Genomic DNA, 27,540 nt, shown 5'->3' on the forward strand with positions numbered 1-27,540 from the left:
GCCACAGTCAGAGCCAGAGAGCTGTTTAATTAAACATTAGGCTGGCATCGTACACCGCCGCGTATGAGCAATGCTCGCCCTGTACTCGCTCTGCGCTGTTTTCGTATTTTATTCTCGTTCTCGAATTGAATTTGCTGGCAGATAACCCAGTGATTAAGTCACCGCTGCAGGAGGGAGCGTACCTCTCATGTGTGGCACTGAGGCAAAGGTGTTGAGGCACCAAATAGCTCAAGCGAAAGCAAAGGAAACGATGGAAAAACATCAAATATTTCAGGGCAAGACAGGCATTGGGATACAAATGAATGGCCCATTGATTTGAGGCTTTCTTCGACAAGTTCCTTCTTTCAGGAGGGAGCCTGGCCTTATCTATTGCTCTTCCCCCTCAAATCAAAGCATGACCCCCCTGCTAAGCGGATATTTTGGGGGACAACTGAAACCGTAACCAAATTAGTTGCAGCTCATCAATTTCCATCATTAACTTTGTGGGCGACCAGGGCCAAGGACAATGAGGCCAAGTTGATGTCAAGGCCGCCTGGGGCCTTGGGCAAAACGCCGAGTCACACACAGAGAGAGAGAGGGAGAGGGAGAGGGCGATGCATAATTCATGGCACCGCTTTGGGTGCCTTGCGCTTTTCACTCTCGAAGTTGTTGCTCATTTGATGGCACGCACTCGTACCTCTATTTCCGTTTCCGTTTCCTTTCGGCCGCCGTCTGCCCTTCGATCCAGTGACGTTTTGGGGCAATCCTTTGCTCTTTCACAGTGCCAATTGGCTGCCTTAATTAATGGCCAGGCTTTGTCGGTGCCCCAATGGGGGATCCACGCGTCAAAATATTCTCCTTACATGAGCACCTCTTCCCGTCTTCCTGGGTGCCTCCATTTTGGGGCTTTCTTTCTCTGTCTTTTGTTTATTTTAATGCTGTTGAATTTTCTCAAATGTTTTTCAACATAAATGCGGCATATTGCCGCTTTTGCCTCGTGTTTTGGGTGCTGCCACAAGCTGCTGCTGCTGCTGCTGCACAACAAAAAGAGTCAAGGCCGTCTAAGACACACACACAAGCCCAAGAGGCTGCTCTGATGTGTGCTTAATGTTGGCGCAAAATTAAAATTGCGTTTTAATAGCAACAAGCAGACAGTTTTTTGGCCCAGGCAGGCAGGCATACCCGTGTGTGTTTTGCTTGTGTGTGTGTGTGTGTCAGGCAGGACTAAGGACGAAGGTCTTAGGTCCCATGGACCTGAGGCCTTAATGCATTTGAGTGTGTGTTTTCTGGCAGCTACGAAAAAGGGAACTAGCAGAGGGACAGAGACAAGATAGTCCCATAATAATTCATAAAATACTCCATCTAAGAAAAACTTTTGGGTTACTGCAACAAAGTGCGGTGCTCTGTAGAATCGGTGCAATATTACCCCCTCTCTGTGTCCTAAGGCGGCTTAGGCTTGGACCTTTTCTTTAGAGTCCAAAATCGTCCTAGATACAGCTGGCAGATGAGTTATTCCAGGCGCAAGCCGCTAATGGGCCATGTGGATCGTGTGGATTGTGTGGATCGTGAGAGCGAACAAGGGCCTGCTCACAGATCGCTGTGAGAGAGCGGTTACAGTGCACTGTAACTGGGAGCGGCCACTGGCTGTTAACGGAGAGCGGGAACAGGCTGTTAATAGAGAACGGGAAGAGGCTGTTAAAGGAGAGCGGTTGCTGGCTGTTAACAGAGAGCGGTAGCTGGCTGTTAAAAGAGAGCGGTAGCTGGCTGTTAAAAGAAAGAGGTAGCTGGCTGTTAACAGAGATCGCTAAGAGGCTACTAACAGAGAGCGGTAGCTGGCTGTTAAAGGAGAGTGGTTGCTGGCTGTTAACGGAGATCGGAGAGAGGCCGTTAACAGAGATCGGTACTAGGCTTGTAACAGAGAACGGGAACAGGCTGTTAAAGGAGAGTGGTTGCTGGTTGTTAACAGAGATCAGAAAGAGGCTGTTAACAGAGAGCGGGTACATGGTGTTAAAGGAGAGTGGTTGCTGGCTGTTAACAGAGAGCGGTATAAGGCTTCTAACAGAGATCGCTAACAGCCTGTTTAGAAAATCTTTCGCTATGAAGCCGAGCCTTTTTGTCCTTCGTCTTAATTTTCGAGAGGGCATTCCCCTGTCGGCTCTTCCAGCAAACAGATTTTCGCCTCGTTTTTCCCTTGTTTTATTCTCGTTTTTTTCCGAGTTAATTTTGTCGCAGTCTCGTTTGCGTTTGGGGTCCGCTCTGCGTTGCTATTAAATTAACAAAAATGTCTCTGGCACACAAAAGCAGCTACATGGCTGAAGGGGGAGGGGAGGGGGGCCTTGGCAGAAGGGAAAGAGCCATTTTAATGGTGGCAATACTCGTCTCGTAGCAAAATGCAGTTGGCCAAGGCGACAAGGCCAAAAACTACATGCATACTAATGCAAAACTGTTGTTTGTCTGGTGGCAGCCATCGCCGGTCTCCTTCTGGCTCTGACTAGGGCTTTGCTGGTTGCAACACCATCTGCAGTGTGCCCCCCTTGCCCCAACTGCAGCTCCTTCTTCGTCTCCGTCTGCTGCTGTGCCAATGAACGCATTAGAAGCCAAAATGTAAGCAACAACAATAACAGCGTTAACTACTTAACAGGCACACATGTAATACACACACACTCGTACGCACAAGAGTTCCACTTACATTTTACATTTACATTTTTGCGGACAGCAGGGCCCCCGGCCCCAGCCCCAGGCCCAGCCTGTGACCTGTGGCCCAGCATAACCACAAATCAGACGGCGAAAGTGATTAGGCTTGTCCTCCTCGGATCTGGTTCCGGAACTGGTTCCAGCTGACCCGAAAAGTAGCCACTCATTGGGAGTCGCAGCTGTCAAGAGGCGCTTAAAGAAGGGCTGGCAGAGCGAGGGCTTAGGATCCCTAGAAATCCCAGGGGTAACCCTATTTCCATATGAGACCTCTTTGGGGGAAAGACTGCCTCTTAAAGACTGCCACTAAACGAATTAAATATATCGACACGCAAATATTTTCGTTTCTGTCAAGGAGCTTTTCTTTCTGCCTTTCATGGGGCAGGATGGGGGCGGGGGGGACTCACCCACCCACCTTGAGTGTATTATTTGCAGCACATTTATAACGATATCAGCCACACACGAAACACGTATAAAAAAAAAAAGAGTGTTAAGCCAACTTAAAATATAAGCGTATCAAGGACTACCCGCCTCCTGCCGTGCTCTGTTCTGTGCTTCTCTGCTGTTGTTTGTCAAACGATTTTGAGTAGCAGGATCTTTCGGGGCCAGACTCTGTGTGTGTGTGTGTGGCAACGTCAACAGCGACACACACACACACACAGACTTGCCTAAGCGTCATGCAGATACGCTCCAAAAACTATCAAGAACAGCAGAAGGAGCCCCCACAATGGCCGGGGAAAATGGGACCGTATTACGAGGGAAACCTTTTACATTTCGCAAAACATGAAAGGCATCTTTAAAGTGTGGAAATAATGTAAAAATCCCACCACGAATTCTCGGGAATTATTGGTACGATCTGCTATTGACCGCACGTTTTGTGTCCTCTGCAGGACTCTCTGCACCGCTAAGCCCCTTTTGCCTGGTCTCTGCTCCCTCGTGCCGTGTGAGGCTTCAGGCACACGGGGCGCATGAGTAATCTGGGGGCAGCTTGTGCTTTGCATTTCCCTACCCCTTGTACCTAGATTTCACTACGCTTGCTGCATCCTTTTAATACCCTTTACAAGGGGGATATATGCGGGATTTTTGCTTTCCTTTAAACTAAAATAATCGGTGATAAGACGCGATAAACGATGAACAAATCGTCCGCCCTTAGATTCTACAAATAATTCTTGACAATTCCATTGAAATCGTAGGAGCATCTATCTTTATAGAAGCCATAAAGCCACCCAGAGACCCCGTTCTTCCTGAAGATGGGCGCCCTGAAACCTCTTTCTTCCAAAGAAAATCGATAACTATCAATTATAATCGATTGCACTTGCACATGTCTCTTTTTTATCGGACAAAAATTCGTTCATTAACCCAAAAAAGCAATAGTTCTTCGATATTTCATTGTCATCGACTAGCATTGAATGCCCATATCGAAACAATCGTTTGACTTCCTTTTTTCGATTAAAAATCGATAGTCGATGGCTGTTTGGGATTGTAGAGGGTATCAAAAGCTGCGGTGCCTAGTTACAGGCTTTTACGAGGGTGCACAACGTGTGTGTGTGTGTGTGTGAGTGTGTGTGTGTGTCGTCTGAGGGTGTCCATGTGTGTCCTGCCTTCGTGTGTGTGTGTGTGTTTTTTTTTGTTGGGTGTATTTTTGGTATTTATTTTTGGTATTATTATTGCATATTTTTGTGTCGCTTGCCTCCCTCCCCCTCCCCCCCACCCACTTCTTGTTTTTTTTTTTTTCTCGCGCTTTACGTTAATGCGAAATTTATGCTTCATGCACTTTTAGTTCTGCTCCTGCCTCTGCCTCTGCTTCTCCTTCTTTATCCCTCCCTTGGTCCTTCTTCTGCTTTTTGCGTCGAAGGATTTTTGTATGCGAAAATATTTTCGCTGGCATTTTTGGTTGGCGAAAAATGGGAGCACCAGCAGGTGTACGTGTGTGGGCGTGGGGGAGTGGGTGTGGCACATATTGATATTGACCGAAAAGTGTCATCAATAGCACCCACACACACACACACACACACACACACCCACCCGTAGACGGTGGGTCTCCAAAGAGAAAGAAAGATGAAGAAAAATAGATAAACAAATACATAAATAAAGAGGGCTGCCACATGGGGTGTGGGGGGGGGCGGGGGGGGATTACAAAGTGCAACAAGGGCTGAAGAAAGGATAACAAGGAGCAGACAGAAATTTATGCGGCTAATGACGGGGCGTATGAGTAACGACCAAAAAAACACACAAACATTTCTGTGCAATTGAAGACGAACCCAAAGACGAAAGGAAGGGCCACAAAAAAGCCACAGAAAGGCCACAGAAAGGCCACAGAAGAGCCACAAATTTCCCCACTAGATTGCGCCAAAAACTTTCCTGGAATTTCCTATAAATTCAATGCATATTCCAAAATATATTTCCTTGATATTTCGATTCCAAAACATATAAAATTCCAGGTCTAACGTATATTATTTTAAAAAATAATCATTTACATGCCATAAATATGGTTTTCTTTGTGAGGAGGCTTGACAGGACTTTGCTTTCGCTTTCTTTTAACCCCCCTCCCCCTCTCACTCTCTTTCTCTCTTTCTCTTGCAATTCCTTTCATCCTTTCAATAAGCGAGTGTTTTCTTCGCTTTCAATCGGCTTTCGGTTATCATTTTTTCGCCCATTTTTCCACCATTACCGTATCGTTTGGTTCCTTTCAGAGCAGCCCCCCTTCCCCCACCCACAATTAATGGGACTTCCACTTGCGTCATGAGTTTTATGCCGATTTAAATTTCATTTGACTCTCGAACAGGGCCAAGTGCAACCGCTTCAAGGGTGCCTCAAAATGAGGAAAACTTCTGGCACCCTTAGAAATATAGAAATAGAAATAAATTAAAAAATTTCCTTAAAGCCCAACAGTCGACAAACCAAACCATATTTATGTGTTCATTAACCCCACTGCCCGTCTGTCTGTCCCCCATCCTAGTGCGAGGAGCAGGAGGGGGGGGGGCAGGCTTCAGCAGCCTGTGAAATCCTTTTAATGGCATAAACGGGTTAAGCATTTTGGTGACGTGCATGTGAAAACACAGCAAAAGCAGCAAATGTCCATCCTTCCTGCCTGCCTGCCTTCCTTCCGTCCTTCCGTCCGGCTTTCCTTTTGGCAGGACATGTCCGGAAGGAAATTGTCTGGGTTTTTATCAGTTTTCTGGCCGGTAAGTCTGCTGCTGTCGCTTTAAAGCTGGCATTTTCCTTTATGACTGGGACGCGCGTGACAGCTTCCCCCCACAAAAAAACACAGAAACGGCTGGAAAACCCACCAAAATCCATACCGGCTCCCCCCCCCCCCCCCCCCTGCCCCCGACCCCTTCATCTGCTGCACCATTTGTTTTAGTGAAAGGAAAGTGACAGACAGAGAGAGGCAGAGGGACAGAGCGACTGTGTGTGTGTGTGTGTGTGTGTTTGTGGCAGACAGTTTTACCGAAGCATTTGCTTAAATTAATTTCGCCTGCCTGAACGGCTCCCACTTGGATGGCTTCAGCGTCCAGCGCGTACACTGAAAGAAAGGAGGGAGAGCGCCAAACCACTTTGATTTCTCTCAGTGAGGCCACCACCGATGGGGCTCCTCTTTCCGCTTCAGTTGAGGCCACCCTGTGCCTCCTCCACGTCCTCCTCTTGGCGGGCATTTGGTGAAATTTTCTGAAAAATTTGCAATTAATCAACTTAACGGCTCCACCTACCCCTCCCTCTCCACCACCCACTCCTTCGCCTCTGTTTCCCTATCTGTATTCGTTCTCATGTGTTGTTCCAAAGGGGTGACAATTGTTTGGGGGAGGGTTGGGGCTCTCAGAGAACCAGGTTATAGGAGGGTCTAATGGGCTGCTATTTGATAGCTTCTAGTAGGGAGATCCAACCACTTTTCCAACTTCTAAACCCTCCTCCTCCTCCCTGAATATTTCTCTATATTTTTCCAGAATTTTTTCAAACCTAAAATACTGCCTTTTCTACCCATTTTGGGGGCTTTTCTTTTGTGGGGACTATTCAATTGCTGGCCAAAGAGACACACGATGATAACCAATGACTGGACTATTAGTGTTGGACAATGATGGAAAGAACTTCGAGAGAGCACCAAAGAGAAAGAGAACGCACAATAATGAACAGAGCCAAGAGCCAAGAGAAATTGGAGGAAAAACGGATACCCAAAAAGGACTATGGGAAAACGAAGTAACGAAAGGAACAAGATAGAACTCCTCCTTTGATTTAGTTGGCAATAGGAAAAATTGAAACAACTTTTTGTGACAGCCATCAACGGACTTCCTTCCACTTTTTTGGCACGGGGGGTTGGGGGGGTGGGCCCCTGGTGGCCACTCTGATGGTCAACACAATCAGGATGCAGTCATCGCCAGTTGGCACTCCATTCCTCACCTTTTGCCCCGGTAGATCCGCTCCTCTCCTCCTTTCTCCTCCTCTCTCTCCTTCTGTCTCCTTCTGTCTCCCGGTGGACTGACATAACTCCAAACGCACTTGCTGACAGGCATTGAAAACACACCACAAACTGTAGATTATGCCACTGCCAGTGGGTCCGCCCTCCGCACAAAATATGTAGGTAAAAAAAATAGAAAGGAAAATATACTCGAAGGAGGTGGAGCATCAGCCGCAAAAGGTAAAGGCAAAATTATCTAACAAAATGCTGTCCGACGAACATCGAGGAACCCCCCCCCCCCCCCCCATACCCCTGTCTCTTTCAAGCTTCAATGCTGAAAATATTCCGACCGAAAATAAGTTCAAAAACCTCTGCCTTCCCTTCGCCATGCGAAAAGTTTTCTGCAACCACACAAAAACGAACAACAACACAGGCAGAGAGAACGAGAAAGAGAGAGAGAAGTGCTCTGCTGCTTCGATCACTCGGGCTCGGGTCCCAGCTTCACGAACGCATCGACAGCGACCGATCAGCAGCCGCAGGTAGAAGCCAATGTTAATTGCAAAAACAATATTTTGCCCTGCAGCGCGCTCTCTCTCTCTCTCTATTCGGCTTCGGGCGCTTGCACATTCGTGTGTGGGAGATAACGAGGGGCGTTTTTGCTCTCTCTCTCTCTGTCTCTTCTACATAAAGCCAGCCACCTGGCTGCTGCTGATGCCGCTGCTGCCGAGGAAGTCGTTCGTTACCGATCGCCTTAGAAGTCGAGGGCGGGCCTAATTCCTGCTGCTGCCGCCGCTCTCCCCCCGGCAAGAGAAATCAAGACTTTTTATTGGGAAATACTGTACTGTGGGGTTTTTCCTGCAGTTTCGCCCTCTGCCAGCTCTGTACCTGTCTCTCTCTGTTTAACAAAGACCGCATTGTTTTGCTGCGGCTGCTTCCGACGCCAAAAAATGCACTCTCGCTCTAATTTTCTCGGCCTGCCACACACACACACACACACACACACACACACACAGAGGCCTTCAGCGAGCAAATGGGGATTACACTCGATGTGGACGCCATTAAGAGTTTGCGCCCAGGCTTTGGTGGTACCCAGCGGGCTATTATTTGCCTGCCGGCGACCCTTGCGACGAAGGCGCTATCCGTTGGTAAGGTTAAAGTGGCATGGTCCGTCTGCCGCATACGGGAGCGAAATCTGCCGTTAAAGTGCTTCAGGTGCCTTGAGATCGGCCACGTTGCACTTAATTGCAAAAGCTCTGTAGACAGAAGCGGGTGGTGCTTCCGCTGTGGGTCTGAGGAGCACAAGATAAGCGACTGCCACAATGAGGCAAAATGCTTCCTTTGTGTCGGAAAGGGCAAGCCCCACTCACACGTAGCTGGTAGCCACAGGTGCCCCATGGCACCCAAAGAGAAGGCAAGTCAAAACGCTGGACATGGTTAGGTTTTACCAAATAAACCTAAACCATTGCGAGGCTGCCACAGATCTGCTCTCTCAGTCGGTGCGTGAAATGAGATCGGACGTTGCAATAATTAGCGAACCATACATTTCCCCCGAGGATGGATTCTGGGTCCAAAGCTCCTCAGGAAAAGCAGCAATATGGGCTTGCGGTAAGCCTCCTCTGCGGCCCTCAGTGTGCGCTGAGTTCCGACATTTCGTCAGGGCAAAACTGGGGAACTTATGGATTTACAGCTGCTATCTCCCCCCAAGCTTGAGCCGTCATAGCTTCGCTGCGGCGATGGACGAATTGGCCGACGACGCCAGGCACCACAAACCAAATGTGATTGCTGGCGACTTCAATGCTTGGGCCCAGGAGTGGGGCAGTGACATCTCCAGAAGCAGCAGCTCGGACGCCATATACAAGGGACACGCACTGCTTGAGGCCTTCGCTGCGTTGGACGTAGCATTGTTGAATCAGGGGACCGCGAATACCTTCAACAGGGGTGGCTCTGGGTCAGTCATCGACCTTACATTCGCCTCTAGCAGCCTTTCCCCTCTGTCCACCTGGCGCATGGGGAACCACTATACGGCCAGCGACAACGAGGCAGTGGTGTTCTCGATAGGCGGAGAAGGTGGTTGCAGACTGACCAGGGCAACGCAGACAAGCCGGAGAGCAGCCTACAATCCCGAATCAATGCGGATTCCAAGGTTCTTGGAGGCGCTGAGGAATATGGAGGTCGGAGGCTCAGCTCAACAGATGGTCAACCAGCTTCTGGAGTCCCTACTGCTCGCATGCGATGCCAGTATGAATCGCAAGAGGCCATTCAAGGGTAAGCAATCGCCGACCTATTGGTGGAATGACGAGATCCAGGAGGCCAGACGCACTTGCCTGTCAGCTAGAAGGCGATATCAACGGGCTCGCAGAAGGAGTGGCACTAGCTGGCCAAGGCTACAGGCGGAGTACTGCGGAGCTAGAAAAGCCCTAAAGAACGCCATCAAGGAGAGCAAGAGGGAGTGCTTCCTGCAGCTTTGCGACTCAGCCGAGAAGGATCCGTGGGGACGTGCCTACAAGACGGTAATGAAGCGAATTCATGGCAGCAACGCGGGGTCGCCGTCTGACCCAGACCAGTTGCGGACGATTGTTGAGGCATTGTTCCCATCCGGGGCTCACGGTCTTGCCAGCAGTGCCGTCGCACACCAGCCTGCATACTCGGTCGAACCGGTCACGGAGGACGAAATCGTCGCCCTGGCCCAAAGCTTAAAGGCCAAGAAGGCTCCAGGCCCTGATGGAATCCCCAACCGTGCGGTAAAACTGGCGATGGCATACAACCCGCACGAGTTTGCTAAGGCATTCACGCAGTGCCTGCGGGAAGGACTATTTCCGCCGCAGTGGAAGTTGCAACACCTGGTGCTCTTGCCAAAGCCAGGAAAGCCGCCGGACGATCCCTCCTCGTTTCGACCGATTTGCTTAATCGACTCGCTGGGGAAGACTCTGGAACAGATAATCCGTAGAAGACTAGACAACGCCGTCGAGGATGCTGGGGGACTTTCACCAAACCAATACGGCTTCAGGAGTGGGAGGTCAACGGTGGACGCCATAGGCAGGGTAGTTGACATAGCCTCCAAGGCAGTGGAGGGAACTCGATGGAAGGGCGGCAAGAAGGAATACTGCCTGATTGTCACCCTAGACATCAGGAACGCCTTCAATACGGTGAAGTGGGAGTGCATCCTGGACTCACTTAACCGGCGCGGTGTACCCCAATACCTTCAGGCAATCGTAAGGAGCTACTTCGCGGGGAGACTGCTGGAGTATAATACGGAGGCCGGCGCGCAGACTCACGGCATAACGGCAGGAGTTCCCCAAGGATCAGTGATGGGTCCCCTATTATGGAACATTGCCTACGATGGAGTCATGAGATTAGCTCTTCCAGGCGGATGTCAGCTAACCTGCTACGCAGATGATGTCGCCCTGACGGTGGTGGCCAAGCACCTGGACGTTGTCGAAGCAAATTGTGACACCGCAATCCAGCTGATTGCAGACTGGCTCCGCTCTGCGGGACTAGAGATAGCCGCTCATAAAACCGAGGCAGTATTGGTGAGCACCCGTTCGACTGTGGAGACCGCTCACATCAGGGTTGGCGACCAGAGACTATCGTCGAAACGAGCCATTCGGTATCTGGGCGTGATGATCGACACCAGGCTCAGTTTCCGTGAACACCTAAGCTACGTCCAGGAGAAAGCGGCAAACACGAGTCGGGCGCTGTTCCGAATACTGCTGAACACCCGTGGCCCGAAGCAGGAGAGGAGGATTCTGCTGACCAGTGTAGTCCGCTCAGCCATGACCTACGCAGCAGACGTATGGGCGGATGGAATTAAAGTTGCCAGCTACGCTAGGGGCGTAAAAGCCACTCATCGCCTCTGCGCGCTCCGGATCTGCTGCGGCTTTCGGACCATATCCGACGACGCTGCCCTAGTCCTGGCGGGTGTCCTTCCAATTGACCTTCTGGTGCTTGAGGAGAGGGCCGTGGCCGAGGCCATCCGGGCCGGCGCGGCAAGGAGACACGCGCGCAAGCAGGCCCGTGAAGGAAGCCTCAGAGCATGGCAAAGCCGCTGGGACGGCTCTGATAAAGGACGGTGGACACACCGCCTGATTCCGGATGTCCGATATTGGATCGGCAGGCGACACGGTGTGGTCAATTTCCATTCCACACAGCTTCTGAGCGGACACGGCTGCTTCAGCCATTACCTTTGGAGGTTCGGACACGAGAACTCGCCGAACTGCTCGTGGTGCGGCGACGCCACTGAAGACGCTGAGCACATAATTTTTCAATGTGGGCGCTTCTCACTTATTAGGGAGGAGTTGTGGCGAGCCGCCGGCGGGCAGCTCACGCCGAACAACCTGATCGTGAAGATTGTGGAAGACCCCATGGTATGGTCGGCCTGGAGCAACTTTGCAGCCGGCGCCATGAAGGAGCTGCGTAGGTGCGAGCGCCGAAGGAACGAGAGTGGCTAGGAGGAACCATGGTCCCTGCGAAGCAATGCTTTGCGGCCGTCCCGCAGAGACCCGGAACTTCTTGCCGGTCTCTCCAACTCAATACAGCTCCCTGTCTAGCTTTAGTTAAGTCCCAGGCTTATAAAATTTAATAAAATTAAGAGTTAATACAGAAAAAAAAAAAAAAAAAAAAAAACACACACAGAGAAATGAGCAGCAGCCAAAATGCCGCAAGCTTTTTACGCGGCCGATACGTTAGGAATGCAGAGTCCGAAGCATTTGATACCCTCAAAAACCACTCGAAGGTCTCATTGAATTTCCAGAACAAAACTGCCTCTTGAAAGGGTATCAAAAAGTTTGGGCAGAGGCGTTGGTTCGCTCTGCATTCAAACAAATTTATCCAAACATCTTTTTGGGGCCGGCGGCAGTCAGCTGTGAGAGCAGACCAGGGTTGGGCTGGAACAGAAATGGCCAGCCTTGGAGAAACCCTGGAAAATAAATCAAAAACCAATCTGTTAGCACTTAAAAACTATTCAATTATTTGAGGAAAGATTTCTCAATTAATGAAGACAAAGATCTAAGAAAAAAAAGACCAAAAATACCAAGCGACTACATCGATATCAAGATATCGATATACAAAGATACCAAAGGCTTTGCTGTCACATCAAATGCAGCCCTGACAAGAGCGGCCATTTTATTTCAATCAGTGTCGTGAAATTGTGGAATTTCAGAGCTTGCGAAAAAATCCAGAGAAATCCATTGGAAAAGCGACAAATTTTTGACAAAAACAAGTGAGAAAATAAGTAAAATTCGTATTTCGATGCTTTGGTAAATGCATTTTGAATTCTTCCCCAGCAGATATTGAGATTTTGTCGCGGCCATGTCGCGCAAACGGATGAGGAAATTTGGCAAGAATTTGAGTGTCTTGGAGCCAGAGCAAGCCATTAAGCCCACGGATTATGATACTTGCGTCTTGTTCCAGGCTAAGTTCCGTAAAAATTTTGCCTGTGGGGCAGAGAAGGGGCATCCGAAGGGGCGTCCGAAGGGGCGTCCGAAGGGGCCTCTGAAGGGGCGTCCGAAGGGGCCTCTGAAGGGGCCTCTGAAGGGGCAGAAGCCACAGAGTTGTGCCGCCTGCCAGGCGTCACCGAAAGTGCGTGTCCCGCCGATCGCCAAAGTGCAAGTGCAACAGCAGAAGGGGTCGTGCTCCATCGGGGCACCAAGATTGTGCACCCTCTCGATCAGAAGCAAGGGGCAGAAGAAGCTTCAGTCGAATGGCGGTAAGCAAAACTCGCCGCCGGGCAGCAGCGATAATGAGGCGTACACACCGCTCGATTGCTATCCAGTGCCGGATGATGCCACCGCCGAGGCCGCGTCGATGAAGAAGGCCAAGAAGAAGCCGCGCAAGCGCTATCGCATCCGCAACAAGATGTACAGTGGGGTTGTCGATAGGGTCTTGGAGTCCTTGGCCGAGATGGCCACCAACATGCTGCATGCCCGCGGCATGCACATCTGGGATGCCAAAAGCGATGTCGAAGTCGCCGCGGTGGTCGATTACTTGATCCTCTCCGATAACCTGCCCGCCCGCATAGCGGCCGCTATTGCCCAGACAGGCGAGCAGATGAACGCAGAAGAGGTGGCACTCGTCGAAAATGCTGTCGTCAATAACCTGCAGGAGGCAAAACGTGTCCTGGAGCAGAAAAAAACAAATGCAGCTACCACCGGAGGAGCTGCTCAAACGCCAATCCCGCCCATGCAAAAGGATTTGGCCAAGCGACGAGCTGCCGCCGAGGCAGTTGCCACCGGAGGAGCTGCTCAAACGCCAATCCCGCCCATGCAAAAGGATTTGGCCAAGCGACGAGCTGCCGCCGAGGCAGTTGCCACCGGAGGAGCTGCTCAAACGCCAATCCCGCCCATGCAAAAGGATTTGGCCAAGCGACGAGCTGCCGCCGAGGCAGTTGCCACCGGAGGAGCTGCTCAAACGCCAATCCCGCCCATGCAAAAGGATTTGGCCAAGCGACGAGCTGCCGCCGAGGCAGTTGCCACCGGAGGAGCTGCTCAAACGCCAATCCCGCCCATGCAAAAGGATTTGGCCAAGCGACGAGCTGCCGCCGAGGCAGTTGCCACCGGAGGAGCTGCTCAAACGCCAATCCCGCCCATGCAAAAGGATTTGGCCAAGCGACGAGCTGCCGCCGAGGCAGTTGCCACCGGAGGAGCTGCTCAAACGCCAATCTCACCCATGCAAAAAGATTTGGCCAAGCGACGAGCTGCCGCCGAGGCAGTTACCACCGGAGGAGCTGCTCAAACGCCAATCCCGCCCATGCAAAAGGATTTGGCCAAGCGACGAGCTGCCGCCGAGGCAGTTGCCACCGGAGGAGCTGCTCAAACGCCAATCTCACCCATGCAAAAGGATTTGGCCAAGCGACGAGCTGCCGCCGAGGCAGTTGCCACCGGAGGAGCTGCTCAAACGCCAATCCCGCCCATGCAAAAGGATTTGGCCAAGCGACGAGCTGCCGCCGAGGCAGTTGCCACCGGAGGAGCTGCTCAAACGCCAATCCCGCCCATGCAAAAGGATTTGGCCAAGCGACGAGCTGCCGCCGAGGCAGTTGCCACCGGAGGAGCTGCTCAAACGCCAATCCCGCCCATGCAAAAGGATTTGGCCAAGCGACGAGCTGCCGCCGAGGCAGTTGCCACCGGAGGAGCTGCTCAAACGCCAATCCCGCCCATGCAAAAGGATTTGGCCAAGCGACGAGCTGCCGCCGAGGCAGTTGCCACCGGAGGAGCTGCTCAAACGCCAATCCCGCCCATGCAAAAGGATTTGGCCAAGCGACGAGCTGCCGCCGAGGCAGTTGCCACCGGAGGAGCTGCTCAAACGCCAATCCCGCCCATGCAAAAGGATTTGGCCAAGCGACGAGCTGCCGCCGAGGCAGTTGCCACCGGAGGAGCTGCTCAAACGCCAATCCCGCCCATGCAAAAGGATTTGGCCAAGCGACGAGCTGCCGCCGAGGCAGTTGCCACCGGAGGAGCTGCTCAAACGCCAATCCCGCCCATGCAAAAGGATTTGGCCAAGCGACGAGCTGCCGCCGAGGCAGTTGCCACCGGAGGAGCTGCTCAAACGCCAATCCCGCCCATGCAAAAGGATTTGGCCAAGCGACGAGCTGCCGCCGAGGCAGTTGCCACCGGAGGAGCTGCTCAAACGCCAATCCCGCCCATGCAAAAGGATTTGGCCAAGCGACGAGCTGCCGCCGAGGCAGTTGCCACCGGAGGAGCTGCTCAAACGCCAATCTCAGCCATGCAAAAGGATTTGGCCAAGCGACGAGCTGCCGCCGAGGCAGTTGCCACCGGAGGAGCTGCTCAAACGCCAATCCCGCCCATGCAAAAGGATTTGGCCAAGCGACGAGCTGCCGCCCAGATGGCTGAGCACTCGCCGCCGTTGAGCGTCAACACCAACAAGGTTGAAAAGATTTGTCATTTGGCCGAAGACTTATTCGCGGTGTGGGGGGCCACCAACTCACTCAATCGTATCGAAGGATTTCATGTAGGATCATTCTTGGCCGAACTGAAGGCCATGTCCAATCCGCGGGTGGCCGAAGAGATGTTTAAAAATCATGCCGGGATCGACGAAATAATGTCTTTGCTGAAGAACTTTAATGATTTGACCAAGATGGTTAACGAACATGAAGAAGAGGGGCCCGAAGAAGAAGAAGGGTCCGAAGAAGAAGCAGGGCCCGAAGAAGAAGCATGGCTCGAAGAAGAAGCAGGGCCCGAAGAAGAAGCAGGGCCCGAAGAAGAAGCAGGGCCCGAAGAAGAAGCAGGGCCCGAAGAAGAAGCATGGCTCGAAGAAGAAGCAGGGCCCGAAGAAGAAGCAGGGCTCGAAGAAGAAGCAGGGCCCGAAGAAGAAGCAGGGCCCGAAGAAGAAGCAGGGCCCGAAGAAGAAGCAGGGCCCGAAGAAGAAGCAGGGCCCAAAGAAGAAGCAGGGCTCGAAGAAGAAGCAGGGCCCGAAGAAGAAGCAGGGCCCGGAGCACGCCCAGCAGGAGTAGTCGAAAAGGCCGATAAGAACGTTGGCACAGACGGAGATTTAGGTATGTGGATACCCTTGTCTGTGCCCAATTATAGTGCCGCCAAGATGGCTGAACAGCTCCGTCAGTTGGCCGCAGCTAAAATGGAAAAGCGGAACGCACAAGACCAGGCCACGGACGGATTTAATAAGCAATCCTTTTACGGAGAGCTGGCTGTCCATGAGAAAGCCAAAGCTGGGCCCAATCAAGATTTAAAAGACCTTTCCGAATCGTTTGTCGACCTCTCCTTGGGGCCCCCGGAGCCGATGGAGGAGGTGGGTGAATATGGACATTGGGCCAACAAAATGATGTCCATGGTAAGGAATTTGGGTGACTTGGTAACGGGTGCCATTGACGGTTATCGCGCCATACAGCAAACAGCCGCTCAGAACGCCGAAGAGATTCGTCTGTTTTCCGAAGACGGATACGCCATGGAGCAGAACCAGCCAAAAGATATAACAGATCCGATTCCGGAAATGCAATCACCTTCGGATGAACTGAAAGCCCGTATACTGCACCTGGAGGAACAAGTAATGAATGCTAAAGAGGGTCCAGAGCTCAACGGACCGATGCCGAATGCCATACCGGAGGGTAACCCGGAGATGAATGATTTCGCAGAGAACGCCAGCGATGATGAAAATGAAATGATGTTTTTCGATACCACCAACGATGACGGACAGCTGAAGGAATGGTATGAAAATGGAGAGAAGGTAACCGGCTACTACTGGCCAATGATTGTGGGCGGCACCTTTGGTTTAAAAAAGAAAAGAAGATCGGTTGAAATTTTAAAGTAAATGATATTTGACACAAAAACATAAGAAGCAAAGCAAAAAAGAACCAAAAAAAAAAACGAAGCAAAAAAAAAAAAGGCAAAAAAAAAGAAACAATAAAAACAAGAAAAAAAGCAAGAAAGCAAAAAAAAAGCGAGAAGCAACGCCAAAAAACAAGAAGCAAAGCAAAAAAAAACCATAAAGAACGCAAAAAAAAGCAAGAAGCAAAGCAAAATAAAAAAAACAAAACAAGAAGCAGAGCTAAAAACAAAGCAAGAAACAAGAAGCAAAGCAAAATAATGAAGAGAAGGTGACCAAGGAGAAGGCCCATGGACTTGGAGCGGATGAGAGAAGGTGAACAAGGAGAAGGCCAATGGACTAGGAGCGGATGAGCGAAGGTGACAGAAGTCGGGAGTCTGGAGGCGCACGAGATAGAGAGAGAAGAAGCTGGAAAAAGGCTGCCAATGCCAGGCCGATGAAGACACCAACAATGAAGACACAAAGACAACAAAAACGAAGACACAAGGACAACAAGAATGAACACAAAAGGACAACAAGAAGATAACAAGAGAACAAGAGCACAAGAGCTTCAATGCAGAAGAGCAGAGAAGCCACGCGAAGAGAAGCAACGAGGGACAGGGACAGCATCGACAGACAGCAGACAGCAGACAAAAAAGGCAGAAAAGAGAGAGAGAGCGACCAGACGAGACCTTCGGTCGCCTTCGGTTCGGTCAATGTCTGCCGATGCGTCTTTTGTATTCAATTTTTTTTTATTATTTTAGCAGAAAAATTTTTGGCTCTTCTATGGATTTGATTTGTTTATTTGTATTTCCCTTTCGATAAAATGTATAACGTAATTAAATAAAAATGTCCAGTTCCCTCAGTCAGATGCTCTTCTTATATATTTCACAGAGGACAGGGCCCCATGGAAGATCCTGACTCACAAACTCTCAATCATCGGCCTGGCATTGGCAGCCTTTTTCCAGCTTCTTCTCTCTCTATCTCGTGCGCCTCCAGACTCCCGACTTCTGTCACCTTCGCTCATCCGCTCCTAGTCCATTGGCCTTCTCCTTGTTCACCTTCTCTCATCCGCTCCTAGTCCATGGGCCTTCTCCTTGGTCACCTTCGCTGATCCTCTGCTAGTCCATGGGCGTACTTCAGAGACGCCTCTCTGGACTGCTGCTCTCTGGAAACTCTAACCGACTGCCGACTGTCCCGTTTCGTTGTCGGTGTGGGTGACGCCGCCTAGCAACACAGCTCTGGGCTCTCATCGATTAACGGTTCTTGGCCGGTCACGCGATCCCAAGTACGCGCTGGATCGCTGCCCGGCCGCCTCGTGCTCTCTCATCGTTGCTCTGCCGACGTCGCGAGGTCGTTGCTGCCGACGTCGCAGTTGGCCGCGCTGTCGCCTTAGCCCTTGGGCAGGCCTTCTGGTTTTTTTTTGTTGCTTTTGCAGCCTGTTGTGGAAAATTGATTTATTTGATATTCTGCTCTGAGCAGTTAATTTTTTCTTTGCTCAGGGATTGTTCGCGGAAACACTTTGAACGCATGAAAATTCATGAAAAATTAATTAAACCCACATTTAAGGGAAAACATTGCCCCCAACCTCTTTGTGGGGCCCGAAACTAATCTGAGCCTCGAAAAATGTACGAAAATTAATCTGCACATAAATTAAGCATTAAAATTTAATATATTTGTTTATGGGGCTGCTGCCTGGAGGTAGTGCGGTGAGGCATGCCGGATGTGGCATGTAGAGCGATGTATGGCTCTCTCGCTCTCTCTCTCTTAGTGGTAATAAATAAATAGCGAAAAGGTAATAAAACAGATAACGGCGGGGGGGGGGGGGGGGGGGGGGAGAAGGGAGAGAAACAAGGCGAAAGGAGAGAGTTTGTGTGGCAGGAATCTGCCTGCAGCAGCAGCACGAAAGGAATCTGCCACGCGTGTGGCAATAGCATTGCGCGCAGAGAGGCACTGAAGCGGTGAAAGGGCGCCATGCCTTCGGAGCGGAGCAATCTGCACAACTGGTCGCCCATTATCGTATTAGCACATGCCACCACTGATTATTATGAGGTGCTCCTCCTCCTGCTCCTCCTCCTACTCCTCCTCCTGCTGGTGCTCCTGCTCCTCCTCCTCCTCCTCCTCCTCCTCCTCCTCCTGCTCCTCCTCGTGCTCCTTCTTCTGCTACTTCCTTTGTCTGTGGATGCGTATAATTAATTTTTGACACAAACACACACACTCATATCCCAGCGCTCCCCTACCAAAAACCCATTCATGTTGGAGAAACAATAGAGATATGGCGGCCTTAACCCCCAGCCCAGGCCGCCCCCAGAGGGCCAGACAATTTGTAAAGAGCATGAGAGATGCGATTTCCCCTACCCTTAAACACAAAAATACCATTTAAATATCATATATGTATTTCTTCGCATTTTTCACATGAAACTAGAACCAAATGCATCGGGGAATTCACGATAAACAGGCCAAATGACAGACAACAATGAAAAAGTATCGCATAACCAGAGTTTATGTCAACTTTTGGGTTAAAATATCTTTCTTTGAGTCAATAAATCATATAATTGGTATATTTTTTTTGTGAATTCCCATTCGGTATCAATGTTTTTCACTCTTAAATTGCTATTAAATCTACATTTTCTTTGTTCATACGAGTATTATGGGTATACCGCCCTTAAAGGTCAATTAAAAACACATTTCAATATACTTTTAAACCGATATTATTTTCTAAATTCATTGAAACTTAACTTAACTGAAAAGCTATGAAAATAAGCAAAAGTTTACATTTTCGGTATTTTTTGGTATTTTTTTGTATTTTTTTTGTGTATTCCTTTCTTTTATTCTCGCATAAAAAAGATGATTCTTGATCAAATTTGTTCCCCTACGTCTCCCTAACATTTTGAACTATCTGAAAAAAATCCAAAACAAAAGTGTGCTCTATATGGGTTAATGGTATATTTTTAAACTTTTTAACAAGGAATTTGGTAACGTAACGGCAGTTACTTACGTCGGGTGCCTCCGTGGTTTCAAAAACTTGGAAAAATAAGGCCCAATAATCCATATATTATCATCATAAATATTATACAGATAGTTCTACCCAATTTCGTAGCCCAATATCAAAAAACCAGGTCATATTTTGGCTTATATATTTCAAGCCGTCTGTCCGATTATACCCACGATTTTGGTGAATTATAGATCTACCCACTATTTATTTTGTGGCATTTTTTCGGGAGCCCCGGGGGCCTCCTGGCCCCCTAGTTTTTCCTGTAATTTCCCAATGTAACTGCTGCTGTTTTTGATGAACTCTTGAGGGCCAAAAAAAAACTATGGGCTGTGCAAATGTTTGATGATTGTATTGTCATTGATATTTATCAGCAATAATTCATGAAAATATGAAACTCCATTTGGTTGACGTTTTTGCTCCTTGGAAATGGAATGGAATGGAATGGAAGATGGATGAAGATGAATGGATGGCCCCTAAGAACAGGCGGCCTCATTAGGCTGAGTGAAAAATAGTCCTTCCGCCAGGAGGACCCACACCTTCACAGAGAAGGACACGGACGCCTTTATTCGCCTTTGTGCTGGCTGTTTGTCGCCTCTAATGAAATACGCATTATTTTTGGGGGGGGCAGATGGAGAATTTAATATCTGGCTACAAGGATTTGCCCCATGCCCCATGCCCCATGCCCTGTCCCTCATGTGTGTCGTGTGGTCGTCGCCTGTCATCCGCAAACGATGTCATTCATTTTCAGCCCCACACTCTCCACACATTGATCCACTTGGCAATGGAGTCCATGTGGGCGGTAGGAATGGGAATGTGTTCAAAGGACATGGGGTCCGGTCGGGTCCTAGGCGGAGGCTTAAGTGTTTATTAATATCGACTCGTGTGAACGGGGACATGTGTTGTTCCTAAATTGACTTTGACCCCCCAGCACCCCTCCCCCCCCCCCCCCCCCCCCCCCTGCGGTAACTGATAAGCTCCACCACTCCAGGAAGGACCTCACGGCCACACCGCACCGTATCGCACCGTCTTGTAGTTATTGTAACAAGCCCATTTGTGATTGTTATCGAAATGGCCAACAGGACAGGCAACGGACAACAGATGGTAACACTGGAGGGGGAACCTTTCTTATTTAAACCTTTCTATGCGCTTCTCTCTCGCTCTCTCTCTCTCTCTCTGAGCTGTCCAAAGCAGGTCACGAGGTCATGCGATAAACTTCGTTTTCTTTCAGTTCCTTTGAGTGCTCCTTTCAATTATTGTAATACCATTTTTAGGGACAACTTCCTATATCAATATTTTTGTAAAGGAATTACTCTCCGTCGTTGTCTCTCTCTCTACCATTTCACTGCCAAAAAAAAGTTCCTTTTAGAAAACTTTCTTACGTTCTCTTCCGCTTCTTTCACTCGCTCTGTCGGCAACCTGGAAATCCTACTGCAGCATTCTTGCAGTCCTTGGCAGCACTGCCAGGTACACACACACACACACAAACACACACACACACACACACACACACACACACATACAGCGAGAGGCGAGCACGGACTCACGTTCCTTTGTGTGGAACGTAATGTCTTTATATTTTTTTTTGGAAATTGCTTTGCTATTAAAACAAAATAAACGACGCGACGCGCAACTTATAAATTTTGTTTTGGAAAATCAAGTGAAATAAATGCAGTGCCAGATGTGTGGAGAAAACGAAAACACGAAGAAAAATACGAAAAAGGAATAGCTCTAAAAGGAGAGAGAAAAAGCTACTGGACACTGGATACCCTGTAAAGGGCAATAGTTGGCTCTCAGAGCACAAATAACCTTACAGAACATATCAATTATTGATTTGAGTGGAGACAGCGACGGCGATGAAGATATATCCGAAATCTGCCACCATTTATGAGCACCTCTTCTGCTTGCAAGCAGTGCGGAAAGTTCTTCTGCATATATGCCTAATCGAGAGAGTGGGAGAGAGAGCAAGAGCGCTGCTAAAACCTGTGGCCCCGCACTGGTTACCGCCCGTACGACTCTCTGAGCCCTCCACCCGACTCTCTTCATCCCCACACGACTGTCGCAGTTCTTTGCAAGCTGATAATCAGGTGACGTCGTCACGAAATCTGCTCTCGTTCGAGGACCATCCATTTGTCGTATGCATCTCTTTTTAGCGCTTGTCTCTCTGAGCGCCGGGAGAGAGTGCATGGTCCTACCCAGAGCGGACGGCGTCACCTTATTACTAAGCAAACGAAGAGCTCCAGGCACTTCTGATCTGGCCAGACTCGAGCCATAGCAAAGGCCAGTAAAAACTCAAAGAAACCTTTAGAATTTTTGCACATTTTCCAACAAAAAAGGATTGTAGATGCCCGTATACCCCGTCTGAAAAAAAGGGGTATCGAAACTAAAGAAAAACGATTCGAAAACAAAAGCTCCAGACAAAAATCCTGGGCTGCACCCCCCCCCCACAAACGAGGGGGTTTTTCTGCAATAAATTCACATTTTTCCGGGGCATGCCACACACACACACACATGGCCATAAATAGCAATGCAAGAAAAAAAACTTTGCGCCCCCTTCTCGAAGATTTCTGTTGGCCTTTTTTTTTTTTTTGTTGGTATTTTGTGCGCCATTCAGCGGTTGCGACTTTTAATTTTATTGCCAAGGTCCGAAACGGGGTTCTGAAGGGGGTCCCCCCAATATATGGTAGCCAATTGTCTGTCTGGGGGTGGGTTCCCCCCCCCCAGCTAATAATTGGCCAGGGGTTGTGCGGGGGGGAAAGGGATAGCCAAAGGGGCATTTCGCTTCACTTCTTCATATATCACCAGGGACCAACCCGAAATTCGGGGGTTTTCTGTGCGGAATGCCTCTGATTGCTTCATAAATAATTGCAGGCTGACTTCCTTTGGGGGCTGGGGGGCTGGCGATCTATTGGAATGAGCCATGCATCACCGAACAGCCGAATGCTATATGTCTATATAAAAGAATACAAGGGAGTCCCCACGAAATGATACGCTTCAAAGTATAACTGGCGAACTATTATTTATTTCCCGCACATTGGGGCTCTGGAATTTATTGGAATGATGGCTGTTGTAGCTTGTTGTGTCCACAAATGTTCAATTTCTACTTCTTGAGGATTGCTGCGGCCCATGGTGTCCAGTGTTTCGGTGTGTGTCATTGTTGGCCTAGGGAAATCATAAGACAATCGATTGGCCAGTTGCGATCGGGTCTAATGTGGGATTACCTGCTGGATCCTGGCGTTAAGCAGGATGCATCCTCTGGACAACCAGCGCCAGCAGACGGGTGGCGGCGCTGAAGAAGGCGAACATCAGCACTGCACGTTGCATATTATTGTCCACAGGCGGCTGCATCCCCACGGGGTTTCCCACGGGCTTCCCCACGGGGTTCCCCACGGGCTTCACTTCGGGCTTCGCCTCGGGCTTCACTTCGGCCTTCGCCTCGGGCTTTCCCAAGAGCTTTTCCTCGGGCTTCACTTCGGGCTTCCCTTCGGGCATTACCTTGGGATTCCCCTCGGGCTTTACCTTGGGACTCCCCTCGGGCTTTACCTTGGGATTCTCCATGGGCTTCACATCGGGCTTCACTTCGAGCTTCACTTCGGGCTTCGCCTCGGGCTTTCCCAAGAGCTTTTCCTCGGGCTTCACTTCGGGCTTCCCTTCGGGCATTACCTTGGGAATCCCCTCGGGCTTCTCCTTGGACTTCCCCTCGGGCTCTCCCTTGGGCTTCCCTTCGTCCTGTTTGGTTGGAACGTCCATGACTTGTACGAGGATCTTTGAAAATGTTCTTGTATAATTTTAAGCAATTTCTAGCTCTGAATGAGATCTATGCCTCAAAAATGTTGACTGGAATGTAACGGCCTTGTTCTTACAACTGTAGAAATGTGATGGAGAATTTTGGTTGAATGAAAACGAATAGAGGGGTTTTTCCATAGGTTTCTATATTTCTATATTTGCACCGAGAGTAGAACAAGTGGAAAAATTGACTTTAAATATTATTTTAATGTCTTTTAAATATAAAAACATTTATTTTTTGATCAATGTGGGATTTTCGACAGAGTCCAAAGTGCAGAGAGACTCGAAGTAGGTGAAAAGTTAAGGCAGAAGCCATGGAGGGATTCCTGAGAGGCAGAGGCTCTCAATGAAATACTTAAACCCCAAAGCCAGTCCATATAATATTCAATAACTAATATGTAGCACAACTAAAAATATAATGAAACAAAAGTCGCGTCTCGGGATTTGTTTTACATCAGGACAGAACCCCAGGGAGGGGACCACAGTCCCAAATACCTTCCTTTGCCTGGCTAATATTTAGCCCAGAGTCCATAGACTATAGTCAGCGGTGCAGCAGTAGAGCAAAACACAATTATTGTTCGTCATTTGCACTGCCCACTGAAGCACATATATATACATATGCATACATAGTCCATGTACACACATACATACATGCATACAGAAACGAAATGTCTGCAGTACCAGCCGTGAGCGATGACGAATGTCGTCATCTTTTGTTGCTTTCTTTTCAGCGCGGGCCGAACTTCGCAGCAGAAGAGAACTTCGTTTTTGTCTCTTTTGCGCCGACCGAGCGCAGTCGCCCACTGCATTAAGAAATAGTAACAACAAAGAAAGAACGGCAGAGTTCGCATTTTTGCTGAGAGCGAGCCGTCGCGGCCGAGTGTGACGCGCTGCTGTTGTATTTGAGAGAGCGCGATCAAAAAGGTATTGCGGAAGGAGAGCAAGGCTGTTTGCCCATAGATTTGTAGAGAGAGAGAGAGAGGGAAACAACGCCGCAACTCACTGCTTTGGCCTTCGCTCTCGCTCTCTTGATCTGTCGCGTTCCCGCTTGCATTCAGCCGCCTGCCCTTGAATTTTGTCTGCCTTTATCAATCATTTCTTCAAGCCACGCACTCGATGATAAGCCATAAACTTCGACCAGAACTTTTTTGCTGCTTTGTGCTCAAGTGCTTTGAGTGAATCTCCACAGGAAACGAGTGCAAATTTGAGATAAAGAACTTATTGCAGGGCGAGATGTTTCTTTTTTGTTCTGTTTTGGAAATTGATTTCTGTGTCTTAATTGAAAATATGTCAATCCACTCCCCACCCCCACTGGCATTTTTCATTTTAATTTTCACATTAATTTTCAATTCAATTTCGCCTTCGAATTGTCGTATCAATTGAAGGCGAAGGCGAAGGCAAGCTGCTGCTGCCACCATTTTCCTGTGTCATTGATGAATGCCTTGGCAAAAGTTTTCCATTTTCCAGCGCTTTCTTTTATTTTCCATTTTACTTTCCACATGAAATGCAGGAATTTGATATTTATTTATTATGTGTGTGTGTGTGTGTTTTTCTAAGGATTTGTCCCCGACTTTTCCGTGACTTTTAAGGCTGCTGTGGGGCGTGGGGTTGGGGGGAGTCTTTTGGGGGTCAAAGGAAAGTTTTCCCCAAGCTGATTAGCCCCGGCCAAGAGGTGGTGGGCTTAGCCTTTGTGGTTAAGCGGAGGTCCTGCCTGCTGGCTTTTGATTTCTCTCTGTATGTGTGTGTGTTTGTGTGTGTGTGTGTGTGTGTGTGTGTGTGTGTGCGTTATGTAAATTCATTAAGCTGCTGCCTAAGCTGCGACTTACCTGCCCCCCCCCCCCCACACACAAAAGCTCAAAGAAACAAATTGATAGCCAGAGAGAGGGAGAGGCGCCCCACCCCCACCCCCACCCCCACCCCCTCCGCACAAAAACTTTTCATTATGCATGTGCGCCACGCAGAACTTTTGGGGAAAACAAAGAGACGGAGAGAGAGAGAGAGAGGGTGGGGGTGGGTCGTGTGTGGGGGGGGGGGGGGGGGCACAAACTTTGTGGCATAATTAAAATGTTTATGCGTTTAATTGCAAATGAATTCGAGGCCAAAAGTTGCACGAATGCGTGCGCGACGACTGTTGCAACAATTGACAGTGGAATGCACCACACACCACACCCCCCCCCCCCCACCCACTAACCCCCTCCCATATCCCATGACAATTGTTGTATCTCTTCAGATTGCTCCCTTCGGCTAGATAATTGCTTTTCTCTCCGCTCAAGTGGAAAATTGTGTTTAAAATTTAATCAAGAGTGGAGCCTTAGTCCCTCCTTTCCTCCTTCCTCATATGATACGTGATATGAAACACCAATAACCCGATGCCCTGCTGCCCTTCCAAGGGGTCTCACCACAAGGGTCTGGCACTGGGCCCCAGGGGGAGGGGGACAGACATTAAACAGCTTCATTACCTGCAAATTTCCAAATCAAATACAAGGGAAAAACCGCAAGCTTAGCTTACCAAAAATTGGTCAGAACTATGCCTGGATGGAGCCAAGGACGAACCCAAAAAGCACACGACAAAACGAGAAGCCAAGACTGCAAAAATTGATTAGCCAACAGCAACGGCAGGCCCCCCCCCACCACCCACCGCCACGCCCAGCCCCAATGACAAGGAGGCGACTCCATAACAAGTCGAAGAGCATAAACGATGTTTGTCCCCAGCTCGGATTTTGCTGACAAGACGGAAAGTGTTGCGGTTAATGCCTTGTGGAAATCTTCAGCCCGACAGCTTCCCTGCGGCATGGCTCGGGTGTGCCACACAAAAGGGAGTAGTTTCATGAATATTGGAGCCTCACAGACATTGTGGTTTATCGTGTGGCTTGTGTGGGCCACAAGAGAGACAGCAGGCCTCATTAGGCGCCCACTTCTCAGAGATCACATCCAGTGTGGCTTTGAACACCTGGCTTTCGAGCTAGAGACCTGCATCCATCCAAACCCTCGCCGATTAAGCCGAAAATTTCGGTTTTTTCTCGCGCTCACTCTCCATGAGGTCAAGTAAGGCGCTTTTGAGGGCCTTCTTTCGGTTTTAGATCATCCATTTGGATACCTTTTGGTTGGTACCGATGGTTTCTGGGGATATCCGCTGTGGAAATCTCAAGGAAGTAATAGGTATAAAAAGCATAACTGGCGAACTCTTATTTATTTATTGGAATGATGGCTGTTGTTGCTTGTTGTGTCCACAAATGTTCAATTTCTACTTCTTGAGGATTGCTGCGGCCCATCGTGTCTCAGTGTTTCGGTGTGTGTCATTGTTGGCCTAGGGAAATCATAAGACAATCGATTGGCCAGTTGCGATCGGGTCTAATGTCTAAATTACCTGCTGGATCCTGGCGTTAAGCAGGATGCATCCTGTGGACAGCCAGCGCCAGCAGACAGGTGGCGGCGCTGAAGAAGGCGAATAGCAGCACTGCACGTTGCATATTATCGTCCACAGGCGGCTGCATCCCCACGGGGTTTCCCACGGGCTTCCCCACGGGGTTCCCCACGGGCTTCACTTCGGGCTTCGCCTCGGGCTTCGCCTCGGTCTTCGCCTCGGGCTTCACTTCGGGCTTCCCTTCGGGCATTACCTTGGGATTCCCCTCGGGCTTTACCTTGGGATTCTCCATGGGCTTCACTTCGGGCTTCGCCTCGGGCTTTCCCTCGGGCTTCACTTCGGGCTTCCCCAAGAGCTTTCCCAATAGCTTTCCCTCGGGCTTCACTTCGGGCTTCCCTTCGGGCATTACCTTGGGATTCCCCTCGGGCTTCCCTTCGTCCTGTTTGGTTGGATCGTCCATGACTTGTACGAGGATCTTTGAAAATGTTCTTGTATAATTTTAAGCAATTTCTAGCTCTGAATGAGATCTATGCCTCAAAAATGTTGACTGGAATGTAACGGCCTTGTTCTCTTTCAAAAAGTATAGAACCTTATGGATTTCAATTTGTTTTGAAGGATACTTAAGGTAGTTCCTGGGATCCTATCATCCTATCCTATCCTTTCTGGCATCTCCATGCCCCTCCCTCTCTCTGCCAATCAGTGTCGCCTGAAGGCCGGCCCCGAGGTTCGGTTCTTCTGGTTCATTTAATGCAATTTACTGTCATCGTCACCAAATGAACCGCCCTATCCATTCTACCTTTTGTTTGCTATTCTTACCCCTCCTGCCCCCCGCCCAGCGATAGGATCTGGTGTATTGTTGTCTTGTGTCCCCCTCCCCCTCCCGCCAGCCACTTGGGGCAGTGTCTGTGTTATCTTATAGCTGCAACAAAAGCCACCACCTGCCGGGATAAAGCAGAGCGTCTTGGAAATGAATTCATCCCCGGGGACATTCCGACAGCGCCAAAGAAAAAATTAGTTTACGGGTTTGCCTTTTCTTTTGGTTTTTTTTGGGTCAAAAGCATATCC

At 49.5% G+C, this 27,540-nt stretch overlaps 4 protein-coding genes across 9 annotated transcripts in view; 2 read left to right on the plus strand and 2 right to left on the minus strand.

Annotated features, from left to right (window-relative positions):
- Positions 1-27,540, plus strand: part of LOC108164714 (zwei Ig domain protein zig-8) — a 169,871-nt gene that overhangs the window by 76,702 nt on the left and 65,629 nt on the right. The gene's annotated exons all lie outside the window — the stretch shown is intronic.
- LOC108164713 (titin-like) lies at positions 12,181-16,415 on the plus strand. 4 transcript variants are annotated; one of them, XM_033387907.1, is made up of 3 exons: positions 12,195-12,281; positions 12,346-13,214; positions 13,296-16,415. In XM_033387907.1, exons 2-3 carry the CDS (start codon positions 12,371-12,373, stop codon positions 16,337-16,339), a joined length of 3,888 nt encoding a protein of 1,295 aa, XP_033243798.1. In that variant the 5' UTR covers positions 12,195-12,281; positions 12,346-12,370; the 3' UTR covers positions 16,340-16,415. The 4 variants fall into 4 exon arrangements, with proteins under 4 accessions (XP_017156080.2, XP_033243798.1, XP_033243795.1 ...); XM_033387904.1 differs by having other exon boundaries at positions 12,196-12,281; positions 12,346-15,862; positions 15,920-16,414; XM_017300591.2 differs by having other exon boundaries at positions 12,181-12,281; positions 12,349-16,414.
- LOC117185742 (protein TsetseEP-like) lies at positions 22,330-23,229 on the minus strand. The gene is made up of 2 exons (XM_017300598.2): positions 22,547-23,229; positions 22,330-22,487 (listed from the first exon to the last, which is right to left on the minus strand). Exon 1 carries the CDS (start codon positions 23,073-23,075, stop codon positions 22,563-22,565), a length of 513 nt encoding a protein of 170 aa, XP_017156087.1. The 5' UTR covers positions 23,076-23,229; the 3' UTR covers positions 22,330-22,487; positions 22,547-22,562.
- LOC108164715 (transcriptional regulatory protein AlgP) lies at positions 26,292-27,050 on the minus strand. Its single transcript, XM_017300599.2, has 2 exons — positions 26,479-27,050; positions 26,292-26,418 (listed from the first exon to the last, which is right to left on the minus strand). Exon 1 carries the CDS (start codon positions 26,933-26,935, stop codon positions 26,495-26,497), a length of 441 nt encoding a protein of 146 aa, XP_017156088.1. The 5' UTR covers positions 26,936-27,050; the 3' UTR covers positions 26,292-26,418; positions 26,479-26,494.

Source organism: Drosophila miranda, chromosome XL (assembly GCF_003369915.1).
Source record: "Drosophila miranda strain MSH22 chromosome XL, D.miranda_PacBio2.1, whole genome shotgun sequence".
Lineage (NCBI taxonomy): Eukaryota > Metazoa > Arthropoda > Insecta > Diptera > Drosophilidae > Drosophila > Drosophila miranda.